This window comes from Peromyscus eremicus, chromosome 4 (assembly GCF_949786415.1).
Source record: "Peromyscus eremicus chromosome 4, PerEre_H2_v1, whole genome shotgun sequence".
Taxonomy (NCBI): Eukaryota; Metazoa; Chordata; class Mammalia; order Rodentia; family Cricetidae; genus Peromyscus; species Peromyscus eremicus.
Window position 1 is genome coordinate 55,940,092 of NC_081419.1, and position 13,584 is coordinate 55,953,675.

General features: G+C 40.8%; 1 protein-coding gene across 3 annotated transcripts in view; it reads right to left on the reverse strand.

The window, feature by feature from the left end:
* Znf385b (zinc finger protein 385B) overlaps positions 1–13,584 on the reverse strand; it is a 401,032-nt gene that overhangs the window by 299,011 nt on the left and 88,437 nt on the right. For 2 of the 3 annotated variants that reach the window (XM_059260776.1, XM_059260777.1), the window contains exons 2-3: positions 5,822–5,973; positions 4,867–5,196 (exon numbers count right to left, since the gene is read on the reverse strand). In XM_059260776.1, coding sequence (XP_059116759.1) covers positions 4,867–5,194 — 328 coding nt within the window. In that variant the 5' untranslated portion in view covers positions 5,195–5,196; positions 5,822–5,973. Of the gene's footprint in view, positions 1–4,802; positions 4,812–4,866; positions 5,197–5,821; positions 5,974–13,584 lie in introns of all 3 variants that reach the window. The other variant, XM_059260779.1, reaches the window with a different exon arrangement.

The window sequence follows — 13,584 nt, forward strand, 5'->3', positions numbered from 1 at the left end:
GTTTTCAAATATTTCCTTCCTTTTATAGTTTATATTTCCATCATATTCATATAGTATTTTATGAAGAAAAAGTTTTAAAAGTTTGAATCAGTCCAATTAATCAATTTTCCATTTTGTGAATCATCCATTTGGTTTTAAGATGGAACTCTGCATTGTCTCATTTTTTTTTCCTATTAAGTTTTATCTTTATGATTTACAGCTAAGTCTATGATCCATTTTGAGGTAATATTCATTTATTTTATGAAATACAGGCGGTTTTCTTTTCCCCCGTGTCTATAGATGCAGTAATGGATGCCTACGTTCAGCTCACGTCTCTTGTACCCAGCCCATGGAATGGTATTCACCCACATTTACGGTAGGTATTCTCACCTCAGTTAATCTAATCTAGAGATCCCCCAGAGTCATGTCTAGAGATCTGCTTCTGTGGTGGTGACTCTAAGTCCCACCAGTTAATCAAGACTAAGAACCATGCCGTGCTTCCTCCACTGGAACGGTTGTTGTACGATTATCAAATATCACTTCGGGAGCTGTAGCAATGGCCCACAGGGTAAGGGCTTGCTGTGTAAATATGAAAACTGATCCGAATTACCCACGTAGAATTCAGTATTGTGGTATCTGAAACCACACTGCCGGGATGGGTGGGGTGAGACAGGCGGATCACAGAGTCTCATTGGCTAGTTTGTCTATCAGATCAAGTAAGACTCAGGTTCCCTGAGAAACCCTGATCCCCCCACATACACACCCCTCGTGCTAATAAGACGGGAACAATAGAGAAAGACACTCAGTGTTGACCTCTGATCTCCACATGTGCATTCAGTGGTAAGTGCACCTGCACACGTATGAACAAGCCTCCTCCCCTGCCACTGAATCAATAAAATCAATTCAATAGATGGGCTATTTCTGCACTCTATATATTTCTCATTGATCTATGTGTCTATTTATCCATTACAATCACACTATCTTGATTACTTCAGCTATCAGTCAGCCTTACTCCTGGATAGAGTTTCTTCATAGTTTATCTTTGTCAACATTGTTTTAGCTATTAGATTTGTGGTTTTTTTCCAATGAATTTTAGAATGTTCTTGTCTATATTTGATTCAAAACACTCGTGAGATTTTAGTAGTAAATTTTATAAACATACAGATCAGTTTAGGGAGACTTGACATCTTAAATATGTTGAGTAGTCTAATCCATGAACATAGTATATCCCTCCATCTGTTAGTGTCTTTGGGTTCTTTCTTCAATGTTTTATAATTTTAAGCATACAGAATCTATATATGCTTTTAAAAGATACATCTGAATATTTCATTTTACTATTATTATCCATGGTACTGTTGTTTTATAAAATTTGGTTTCTCTACATTCATTTTTTGGTATATCGCTATGTGGTTTTGTGTGTTGATTCTTCTTATACAAACTTGAATTCATATATTAGTTCTAACAGTTCTCTCATAGACTCTTTGGGATTTTGCTCCTATCATCATGCCATCTATAAAGAGAGACTGATGTTTCTGTTTCCTCCTTTCTAATCTATGTGCCCCCATTTATGTTCATGTTCTAGTTCAGATGCCAGCACTCCCATTACTATGTGATGAACAAGAGGCATTAAAGTAGAATTTGATTTTGTTCTATATCCTAGAGGTTAAACGTTCAATCTTTTGACATCAGGCTATAGGCATTTTGTAGATTATCTTTATTAAATTTAGATAATTATCCTCTATTCACTCTAAGGGGTATTGGAATTTATCAAATATTTTCCAAGAAAAAAAATGTATCAATTACTATAATCACATGAGTTTCCTTATTTAGGTTGTTGACATATTGAATTCTCTTGATTGATTTTTAACATATTGAGCTAGCTTTATTTATATACCTCAAAGCTTCTTGATCATATTTTTATTTATTTCTGAATCAAACTTGTTTATATTTTGAGAAATCTTGATTCTAGGTGTGTAAGTGATATTACCTGATAGTTCTCTTTTTTATATTGTTTTTGTCCGGTTTTGGTATCAGTGTGATACTGGTCATATAAGGTAACAAAGTGTTTCTCCCTCCTGTATTTTCTGGAAGAGATTGTGTAAAATTGGTGTTAATTTCCCTTTAAACACTCAGTAGAATTGCCTGTGGGTTCCAATACCACCCTGCAAATCCCAACACTGTAAGACTGACATGAAAGAGAAGCAGCCACTTCCTGAGGTCATCAAGTAGGACATCATTATGACCCCCTCCTTCTTCTTTGAACAGGAGATGGTTACAAGCCCTACCAACACAGTGAAAGCTACCAGGGCAGTATACCACACACTAAGTGGCTTAAACAACCTCAGTTCACCACTTCATGTCAGCAATCATGGTGTCTGGTGTGGGCTGGCTGCTTCTCAGTCCTCTGAGGGAGGGTCTGCTTCAGGCTTAAGTTATAGTTAGCTATTTTCTCCTGTGTCTTCTCACACTCCTTTCTCCTTAGATGTATGTTCCTGTATTTAAGTTCCTTTCTTTAAGGTAGCAAGTGATTTTGAATTTTAAAGGAATTCATGGCTTTGTTTTCACTGAATTATTTCTATAAAGACTGTACCTCCAAACAGTGCCCTATTTTAAGAGCTAGGACTCCAGCACACGGGGTGTGTGTTGTTGTTTGTTCCTTTGCTGTTCTTGTTTTACTTTCAGGGTGGGGACACAGATTCCAACTCATCATACTCTCTAAAGTTAAGCAGCGATGAACAAAACAAGAAATACTGGCATTTTGTTCCTTGAATTCATGATTTGCCTTTGAAACTGCCAGCCTCCCTATGCTACTTGAACATGAAAGAGAAGCCCCCACCTGCCCCAAAGCCTGTTTTCTACCTGTCTGGAACCCATCAATTCCATTTTTTAAAGACGGACTCTGGATATGTTATCAAGCTCCCCAAACTGGAACTTATGAGAATGGAGGGCATAGTTTTATCAGGGCTACAACAGTCAGGAAAAAACAGAGGCACACATAGTTAAGGAATGGTACAATTTGCCCCCAGCTGAGGGCAAGCTGGAAGATACAGCCATCTCAATAAAAATCCCCAGTGACCAAGGGACTACGTGGGTGCGGGGATGGGAGGGAGCCCAGCTGTGACTCGTAGAAACAGCTGAGCTAGCAGGCACCAACTAAGAAGAGCACTGCCATTTTGGCAAGGCCAAATGAAGGCATCCCCACGCCTTCGTCCTCACCATGTTCCAATCTCCTGAGCTAAATGGCAGGCTGAGGCAGAACAGAGTGACAGCGGCTGTGCCCAGCTCTACGCTGAGCTCCAGGGGCCGTGGAGCTAAATCTTCATTTAGATGAATGAGATGGAAGTTTTACAGATAGAACTCAATCTTCCTCATCAAAGAGTCCTGAACAAACGAAGGTGAGAAGGTATGGGTTGAGACCAGTGTTGAAGGAACAACTGCCTAGCAGGAAACAGTAGTGTGATAGATCAAAACGGAGGAAAGAGGGGGGTGGGGGGGAATGACCTGATGTCAGCCTTGGTCCTCGCTGTACATGTGCCATGCACTAGTTCCTGCTGTGCCACCCAGCATCCGATGACAGAAACTTTTCCCTGTCATCAGGTTATACAACTACGCAATTTAAACTACGAAGGTAACCACAGACATCAGGACTGAGATGTAATCCAAACCATTACGCGGGCTATTTGCTCTCTAACTGAGACACCAGTTTTTAGCCTAACGCTAACATATTCTTCACATGAAAACACAAGCATACACATGCTTCTGCGAACAATTATAATTGTCGTTATAATAAATAAGTAGAAATGGAAAGTGATTTTTCACTGTTATAAGCATGTATCTTATATCACGGTGTGGTGAGCATAGATTAGGGGGAATTAGTTTAATGAAGTTAAACTCATTACTAGGCAAAAACATGGTTGCATTTAGCTTTAAATACAGAAGTTATTTATCTGCAGCACATACTCATTTCCAACTGTGGTCAATGTGGATCAGGGTACAGCATACAAAATCAATACACCAACAGCTCCTGCATCGTCGCATTTTATGTCGAAGCCACGTGATATGAACAAACACTTGCCAGGTGGGTTGGAGAGCCATTCTACCTCATTTGGGGAGTGGGGGGCTCTTTGATGGCCAAAGAAGAAAGCCCCCTTGAGTGGAAACCTACTCTAGAGATACCAATAAAACTCAATTCTCACTCATTCTGGCAGACGAAGCCAGCACTGAGCCGGGCTAGGGAGGAGGAAAGGTTGTCCAAGGATAAGGGGAAGAACGTGAAAGGCAGTCCAAACACGAGGGCAGATGCAGGGCTGAAAACTCTCAAGCTCTACTTCTGCCTGCTCCCAGCGAAAGGGTGAGAGGTGGGAGCTCAGAGGAGAGGCGTGATGGTTGGATGGAGCCTGTCCCAGCTGTCAGCTCCACCACAGCACGGCAGGCAGCCCTCCAAAAGAGGAAGACAAGACTAGTGTGCTGGATTAATGCTTGCTGACGGAATTGTGGGATGCCATAAATAAAAACTGTAGCTTTTTTATGCCATCAAGTAGGATATCAACCAATAGGAAGTGGACAAAGAAAGCCTAATTTTGAAGAGAGAGGAAATCCTGGTTATCACTGATCAATTTTAAACACAAATTCAAAAGCTCACCCAATATGGGGAAACAGTAAGTCCAAGGTCCAATGCACCAGTGTGTGTGTGTGTGTGTGTGTGTGTGTGTGTGTGTGTAAACTCTCTAAGAGTGAACAAGTATCTTCCTGGATTTCACCTCTAGAGAAACAGCCTACCTCGTGGCAGTGGTTTTAAGATGACCAATACCTTGCTCTAAAACCTTCATTTTCTGTAACAGAACCAGATTTCCAAAAAGGCAGTGGTGCACGGAGCTTGCTTCCTACCTGTGCTGGTGTTCGTGCCGGGGCAAGGGCAAGAGCTGGCAAGCGGTGGCCCTGAGCCCTGGGCTGGGGGCGGAGGCTGCCCATCGTTCAGCTGCTTGACCCGCTTCCGATGGGATTTGCCGTCATAATGGACCTGGGCCTGGGCCGCCGAGTTGAGCTGGATGTTGCACACATCACAAAAGGAGAAGAGAATCTTCTTTTTCTCTTTACTGAACTGGTCCCCGGGCCTGTCGCTCTTTAACCCCTTTTCTTCAAAGCCCCGGAGGAAGGTTGCCATATTCATAATTCCATCTTTACAATGGTTGTCAGGGCTTAAGGAGTACTTCATAACTGAAAGAGGAAAAAAAGAAAAAGAAAAACCACAAGGTCCTATAAATTTGTATGTGCTCTCTTACCTTCCAGTGCTTTTATAATTCACTTTTAATGGTTGAGTTCAGCAGATATGGTCTTCAACACATCTGAAGCATTTTCTATCTCCCTCTGCCCCTCTTCTATCACCCCCCTCCCTATCACCTCTCACTCCTTCTGTCCTTCTAACTCCTGCCCACCCACAAGATCTTAGCTAGCAGTAGTCTTCTCCAGGGAACCCATTCTGAGCTCAGAGTAAGGACAGGGCCTGGTCATGTGTACCCAGAGGCCTATATGGTTGTCCTCCACAACACAGATCACATTGTAAATTCCATGTCTAGGAATGTATTTGTCTTACGTCTGTTTCCTCCACTAAGTATAATGCCTGCGAGGACAGCAGCCTCGTCTCTGGGTCTGTCTTGGGCCCAGAACTGAACCTTTTACATAGGAGGCATGCAAATATCTGTTCAACAGTTTGAAACCTCAACTGTTAAGACAAAAATGAACATAAAGTATACACATACACACACACCCTGCACACATGCAAACAGACACATGCCAGAACTAGAGTGGACAAAGATTAAAACACAGTATAGCCACAACTTACACTGAATTATGTTCTAAAAGCCCCTTTACAAGCCAGCCATCTGGAATTTGCACATATTTTCTTGTAGACGTAGTGAAACAAACTGTTTGTAAATTTCCAGATTAGCCCATAAATATCAATGTAATCTTCGATAAGCTTGAAGTGTAGAGCATCTGAAATACAAAAAGAAAAATACAGAAATACAATATTATAGTCAACGGGTACATATGTTAACATAGTAAAACGGACTCTGACGTAATTATATTTTCAGACGCTGATCTTTTCTTTCAGTTGTCAGACAACAGAATCAAGAAGAATGGTGCCCCTCCTAACGGATTTAAAAAGGAAATTTTCAGTACCTTCCTTGAGACCCTCAGTGAGCAAAAGTTTCCTTGCCTTTTTATTTATTTATGGCTCAGTTCTGCTTGTGAACAGGTTAAGTGTTCATTTCCGTTGAGCCCACAGTGACTGGCTTTTTCATGCTATCCGTGTAAGTGTGTCAGTGTTTTGTTTCTTGGGTTGGATGAGGAGAAAGTCACTCTTGGAGACGACAAGGGCTATGCAGACAGAGTGGCAAGCACCGCAGTCCCACACTCCAGGGACTAAGGAAGGAGAATTTCAAGTTCAAAGCCAGGATGGGCACCAAACCTCATCTCACAAAACAAAAAGGGAAAGAAAAACAAGGACAAGCAACTGGCCAAGGAGGACAAAAAAAAAGCCATATAAAAGAATCTTCGGGACCCACACTGACTTGTGATGAGTTTTTGTGTACGAAATAAACCCAGGGGATTAAAACATATTATCGGCTTTGAGCGACCGTTTCATCCAAGCTGGCTTTGGGCTCTCTGGAAAGGAAGGAGAAATGAAACACAAGTTCACATGTGGTTGTTCCCAAGATGAATAATGAAAATTCAGATAGGGTGTGACTACAAAGACAGGTGTTGATTCTACATGCAGTATGCCAAATCTATCTTCATTTTACCCATGTACCAAGCTGTAAGGACAGTTCACATCTCCTTACTTGGTACAAAAAAGATACTCAGCCCACACAGTATCCTACCTGGGGCCCCCATTTTAAGGGACTCTCTTCCTTTCAGCTTAATCAGTTCTCTCCCTTTAAATCTACACAAGTAAGCTGGTGAAAAGACTCAGCAAGTAAAGGCCCTTGATGCCAAGCCTGACAACCTGGGTTCAATTCCCGGGACCTACATGTCAGAAAGAGAGAACTGACTCCCACTTCCACATATGAAATGTGACATGCCTCTCCTATAACCAAAAAATAAATAACAAGTAAGCAATTTCCATAGCTGAAAAAAAAGAATTATTAAAATGTGATCTGAATTCCACATGTATATTTTTGTGTTTATACTTCAAATCCAAAACCTTGTTACACTTCAGAACGTCACTGACATATGAAAGTTACATTCAAACATTACCATAGCCTCGTCTCCAAATATCCAAAGCTAAGAATTGCTGAACAAGTTAAATTGATAAACAGTTTGTAATGAGCTAATCAATGTTGCACCCCAGTGAGAACACTAATCCATAGCAAAGAAGAAAACTGAGACTTGTGAGCCTCACAAAGCTAGACCAGTCACCAGACCTTACTGCATCACTGGATCCCACTTAAGCAATTATTAAGACCCTTGAGTCCCCTAAAGGCTGTTGACACTTTCATCTGAAAATGTGACTCCTCTTAAGGTCTCTGGCCTTGCCCGTGTTGTAAATGAACATGTGTTTCATAGAAGCAAGATGTCTGTCATGTTATTTCCCCTTTAAATATGGTAGTGAAATAATGACCTTTTAAAAATTATTATTATAAAAGGTAAACCATGTGCCTCTGCTTTTGTGGCTACTGTAATTGGCCACAGAAAGAAGTTACACTTTACATTGGTTTACTCACGCATAGTCTAAGCAGGAAATCGGGAGCCTGGAAAGTTTGTACCTTCTCCCAGAGGTACTCACCCAAGGGATCCTTCAAGCCCCAGAACCACATCTATGGGCCACTCTGGCAAGGGTATGATGCCTTAAATGATGTTCACCAGCTCCTAGGTATCAGTCTAAGATCTGATTTCATTCACCACACTTCCTTGGCTTCTTAGGGAAAATAAAGCTGGTACTCACTGACATCACTTGTAACCAGAGTATATTTAGTTACAGCGGTCTTGGGTAAAGGACCTAGAGGTGACAAATATCAGAGTCTCAACATCCACATTGGGTCCAAAATGATATAATGCCCAGGCTTACACCATGTATGGAGTGACGCTGTTTGTAATGTCAACTTTCTACATAAGGGTAAGGTTACAGTTGATCTAAGTGGAAGAAGAGAGAAAAATCCCTATTGTTACTTTATTTTTTTTTTAATCAGACTATCTTAGATGTCATGTTTTGTATGCATGGGACAGACAGCCCTTCAGGGCTGCTGATTTTTGAGAGCAGTAAGCAGCATGCTGCTTTAGGTAAACCAGAAGGTGTCTCTGGGGGACAGGACATGGAGAAGCAAGTAGACAAAGTGCTCTATGCTCTTCTTGTGTTGTTTTGTGAGATGGCCCACACTTCAGCCTCCATGAAAGAAGAGCATATTCTGATGCAAGTTAAAGGATGAGAAGGTGTGTCTGTGAGGGGGCCTTTGGGAAAATGAACTGAAGGGCCCAAACTGGATGATCAGCATGGATAGAATGAGTGATTTTAAATGACCAAGAGGCGAATGATGGGGTAAGCTTTTCTAAGGTAAAATCTTATCTTTATGATCAGTCCCATGTGCATAGCCATTCATTGGTTTTTATAATAACTTGAAATGGGCTGGAGGCTGCTTCAGAGGCAAATGCTGCACTCTGTGACACAGCATGGCCATGTCCCACTGATGGGAATATCTTTCTGTACGCTGTGAATATGTGTTGCTCTGATTGATTGGTAAATAAAGCCTTTTGGCCTATGGCAAGGCAGCTTAGAGGCAGGAGGGAAATTCAAAGAGAGAGAGAGGAAGAAGGCAGGGAGAGCTGCCAGAGAGCCGCCCAAGGAGCAACATGTAATGGGACGCAGATAAAGTCATGAAACACGAAGACCTAGCTAGCAAAAGGCTTGAGCCATGGCCATGCAGTTATAATTAATATAAGCCTCTGTGTGTTTACTTGGGGGATGCAAGTGGGAGAGATCTGTCCCAACTGCTGGCAGGCTGGGACACAGGAAACCTTCCGACTACATCCCACCTTTTGAGAAGCATCTGTGTATATTCCCCATTGCCACAGACTAGTCAGCTGTCACCTAGAGTCCTCTAAATGCTACCCTTGTCAGGGTCTCTCTCCTACCTTTGTACTCCCAAACCCTTTATTCACAAATACAGGACAGTACACAGCCCTTATGTGATCGCTTTAATATTAATCTTGGCTCACTCTATTTCTATCATTTTGCTTACTTCCTCACTCAGTAAATGTTGATTATTGGACAGGCAGGAGGCTGGACACTAGGAAGCAATAGCAGATACTGGCAGAGCATGCCAGTCTGACAGAGACGGCAAAAGAGGAAGTACAAGGTTGGAGTAAGCTCTTTGGGAACTCATTTTTCATCCCTTACTAGATTTCAAGCCCCCATGAGGATTTAAAAAATTGTCTTGGAGGCCACATCAACTAGAAGTACAGATCACACCACCCAGAAGAACTCGTATGTGAATTCAGGTGGAGATCCCTGCCAGACCAGATACCACACTGTCCACCAGAACTCCAGATAGGCTGCCCGCTCATGGACCACCTGCACTTTCTCAGTGCTGGCCCAACACACCATCACCAATCCTTCTTCCCCTCCTCATCACCATGTCTCAGCCCCTAACTCAAGCAGAGACCCCCCTGCTGGACCAGATGACATGCTGGCTGCCAGAACTCCAGGCCACACAGACCAGAAGAGCAAAGAGGAAATATAAACCAAGGAACAAAAACACCTATCCAACAAAGACAAACTCAGAAATCAGAACCTAGACCTATAATCATCCCAAACCCAGACACCTAGTCACTATCCTAAGAGCACAATCAACAACAGTTAGGACAGCATGTCCCCACCTGAACCCAGCTATCCTAGTACAGCAAACACTGAAATTTCCATCACAGCTGAAGCACAAGAAAAAGACCTTAAAACCAATCTTATGAAGGTGACAGAGGTCCTTGAAGAGGAAATGAATAAATCTCAAGAAAAATACAAACAAAAATTGGAGGGAATGAATAAATGCCTTAAAGAAAACCAAGGAAAAAAAATGAACAGTTGAAGGAAACAAATGAAACTGTTCAAGACTTGGGAATGGAAATAGAAGCAATAGAGAAAACATAAACCAAGGGAATCCTGGAGATGGAAAATCTAGGTAGGCAAACAAGAACTACAGACAGAAGCATCACCAAGAGAATACAAGAGATAGAAGACAGAATCTCGGGTTTTGAAGACATGATAGAAGAAATGGATACATCAGTCAAAGAAAAAGCTAAATCTAAAATATTCCTCACACAAAACATCCAGAAAATCTGGGGCACCATGAAAAGACTAAACCTAAGAATAACAGGAACAGAAGAAGGAGAAGAATCCCAGCTCAAAGACCCAGAAAATATTTTCAACAAGATCACAGAAGAAAATTTACCTAACCTAAAGGAGGAGATACCTATAAAGGTTCAAGAGTCATACAGACAACCAAACAAACTGGAATAGAAAAAAGTACCCTTGACACATAATAAAACATTAAAAAAATGGAACAAAGAAAGAATATTAAAAGCTGCAAGAGAAAAAAAAAGTAACATATAAATGCAGACCTATTAGAATTATACCCAATTTCTCAATGGAGACTCTAAAAGCCAGAAGGGCTTAGACAGATGTCCTGCAGACTCTAGGAGACCACAGGTGCCAGTCCAGACTACTATACCCAGAAAAATTTTCAATAACAATAGATGATAAAACAAGATATTCCATTATAAAGCCAAATTCAAACAATATCTATCTACAAATCCAGTCCTACAGAAGATACTAGAAATAAAATTCCATTATATGAGCAAGGGGGGTTAAAATCATGATGGGGACATCTACAGAGACAACTGAACCAAGCTTATAGGAACTCATAAACTTTAGACCGACAGCTGTGGAACCTGCAGAGGACTGGACTAGGCCCTCTGCATACGGGAGACAGTTGTGTAGCTTGGTCTGTTTGAGGGGCCCCTGGCAGTGGGATCAGGATCTGCCCCTGGTGCATGAGCTGGCTTTCTGGAGCCCATTATCTAGGGTCGGAAGGCATTGTTCACCCTTGATACAGGGAGGAGGGGCTTGGTCATGCCTCAGCTGAATATACCAGGCTTTACTGACTCCCCATGGGAGGTCTTACCCTTTTGGAGGAGGGGATGGGAGGTGGTTGGAGTGGGGAGCAAGAGGAGAGATGAAAGGGAGATCTGTGGTTGGAAAAAGTAGAAAAGCAAAAAGAAATAAAACTCCAACCCAATGAGGTTAACTATACCTATGAAAACACAGGAAATAAATAATCTTATACCACCAAAAACAAAAGAAGGGAATCATGCACGCACAAACACACCACCACCACCACCACCACCACCATAAACAACAAAAACAAAATAACAGGAACTAACAATCATTGGTCATTAATATCTCTCAATATCAATGAAATGAATTCCTCCAATATAAAGATACAGACTGGACCCAGTCTTCTGCTACATACAAGAAACACACTTCAACATCAAAGACAGCTATTACCTCGGAGAAAAGGGTTGGAAAAAGATTTTCCAAGCAAAGAACCTAGGAAGCAAGTATAGCTGATATAGCTATTCTAATATCTAAAAACCAACTTCAAACCAAAGTTAATCAAAAGAGACAGGGAAGGACACTTCATACTCATCAAAGGAAAAATCTACCAAGAAGATGTTTCAATTCTGAACATCTATGCCCCCGAAAGCAAGGGCACCCATATTTGTAAAAGAAATATTACTAAAGCTTAAGTCACACATCAACCCTCACACATTAATAGTGTGAGCCTTCAAAACCCCACTCATCAATAGACAAGTCAGCCAGACAAAAACTGAACAGAGAAATACTGGAACTAGCAGATGTTATGATCCAAATGGACCTAACAGATATCTTCAGAATATTTCACTTAAACACAAAAGAATATAGCTTCTTCTCAGCACCTCATGGAACAATCTCCAAAACTGACAGCATACTCACTCACAAAGCAGATACAAGAACCCTGAAAGAATCCCTGCATCCTATCAGAACACCACAGATCAAAACTGCTGTCAACAACAGAAACCACGGAAAGCCTACAAACTCATGGAAAGTGCACAACTCTCTACTGAATGACTACTGGGTCAAGGCAGAAAGAAATTAAATGCTGCCTAGAATCCACTGAAAATGAATACACAACATACCCAAACTTACAGACACAAAGTGGTGCTGAGAGGAAAGTTCACAGCATTAAGTGCCTAAATAAAGAAACTGGAGAGATCTCGTACTAGAGACTTAACAGCACACCCGAAAGCTCTAGAACAAAAAGGAGCAAACACACACAAGCGTAATAGGGGGCAAGAAATAATCAAACTGAGGACTGAAATCAATAAAATAGAAACAAAGAGAACAATACAAAGAATCACTGAAATAAAGAGTTCTTCAGGAAAAAAAATCCTTATCCAAACTAACTAAACTACAGAGAGAGAATATTAAAATCAGAAATAAAAAGGGGGACATAACGACAGACACCAAGGAAGTCCAAACATTTGTTGGGTCATACTTTAAAAACCTATACTCCACAAAATTGGAAAATGTAAAAAAAAAAAAAAAAATCTTGATAGATACCACTTACCAAAGTTAAATCAAGATCAGATAAACAATTTAAATAGACCTATAACACCCAAGGAAATTAAAGCAGTCATTAAAAGTCTCCCAATCAACAACAACAAAAAAAGCCAAGCCCAGGGCCAGATTGTTTTAGTACAGAATTCTGCCAAACTTTCAAAGAAGTGCTACTGCCAATACTCTTCAAATTATTCCACAAAACAGAAACAGAAGGAACACAGCCAAATTCATGCCACAGTCGTGCTGATACACAAACCACACAAAGATTCAACAAAGAAAGAGCATTGCAGACCAATTTCTCTCATGAACATCAATGAAAAATAATTAATTACTCACAAACCAAATCCAAGGACACATCAAAAAGATTATCCACCATGGGCTTCATCCCAGAGGTGCAGGGATGGTTCAGCACATGAAAATCTGTTAATATAATCCTCCATATAAACAAATTGAAAAATTTAAAGCCACATGATCATCTCATTAGATACTGAAAACCCTTTGACAAGATCTAACACCCCTTTATGATAAGTCCTGGAGAGACCAGTGATAGAAGGGCCATATCTAAACATAATAAAAGCAATTTACATTAAGCCCATAGCCAATTAAATAAAGAGAAACTCAAAGCAATCCCACTAAAATCAAGAACAAGACAAGGCTGTTCACTCTCTTCATATCAATTCAATATAGTACTTGAAATTCTAGCTAGAGCAATAAGACAACTGAAGGAGATCAAGGGGATAAAAATTGGAAAGGAAGAAGTCAAAGTATCATTATTTGCAGATGATATGATAGTATACATAAGTAATCCCAAAAATTCTACCAGGGAACTCCTACAGCCGATAAACACCTTCAGCAAAGTGGCTGGATACGAGATTAACTAAAAAAAAAAAAAATTCTGTAGCTTTCCTATATACAAACAACAAATAGGCTGAGAAAGAAATCAGAGAATCAATACC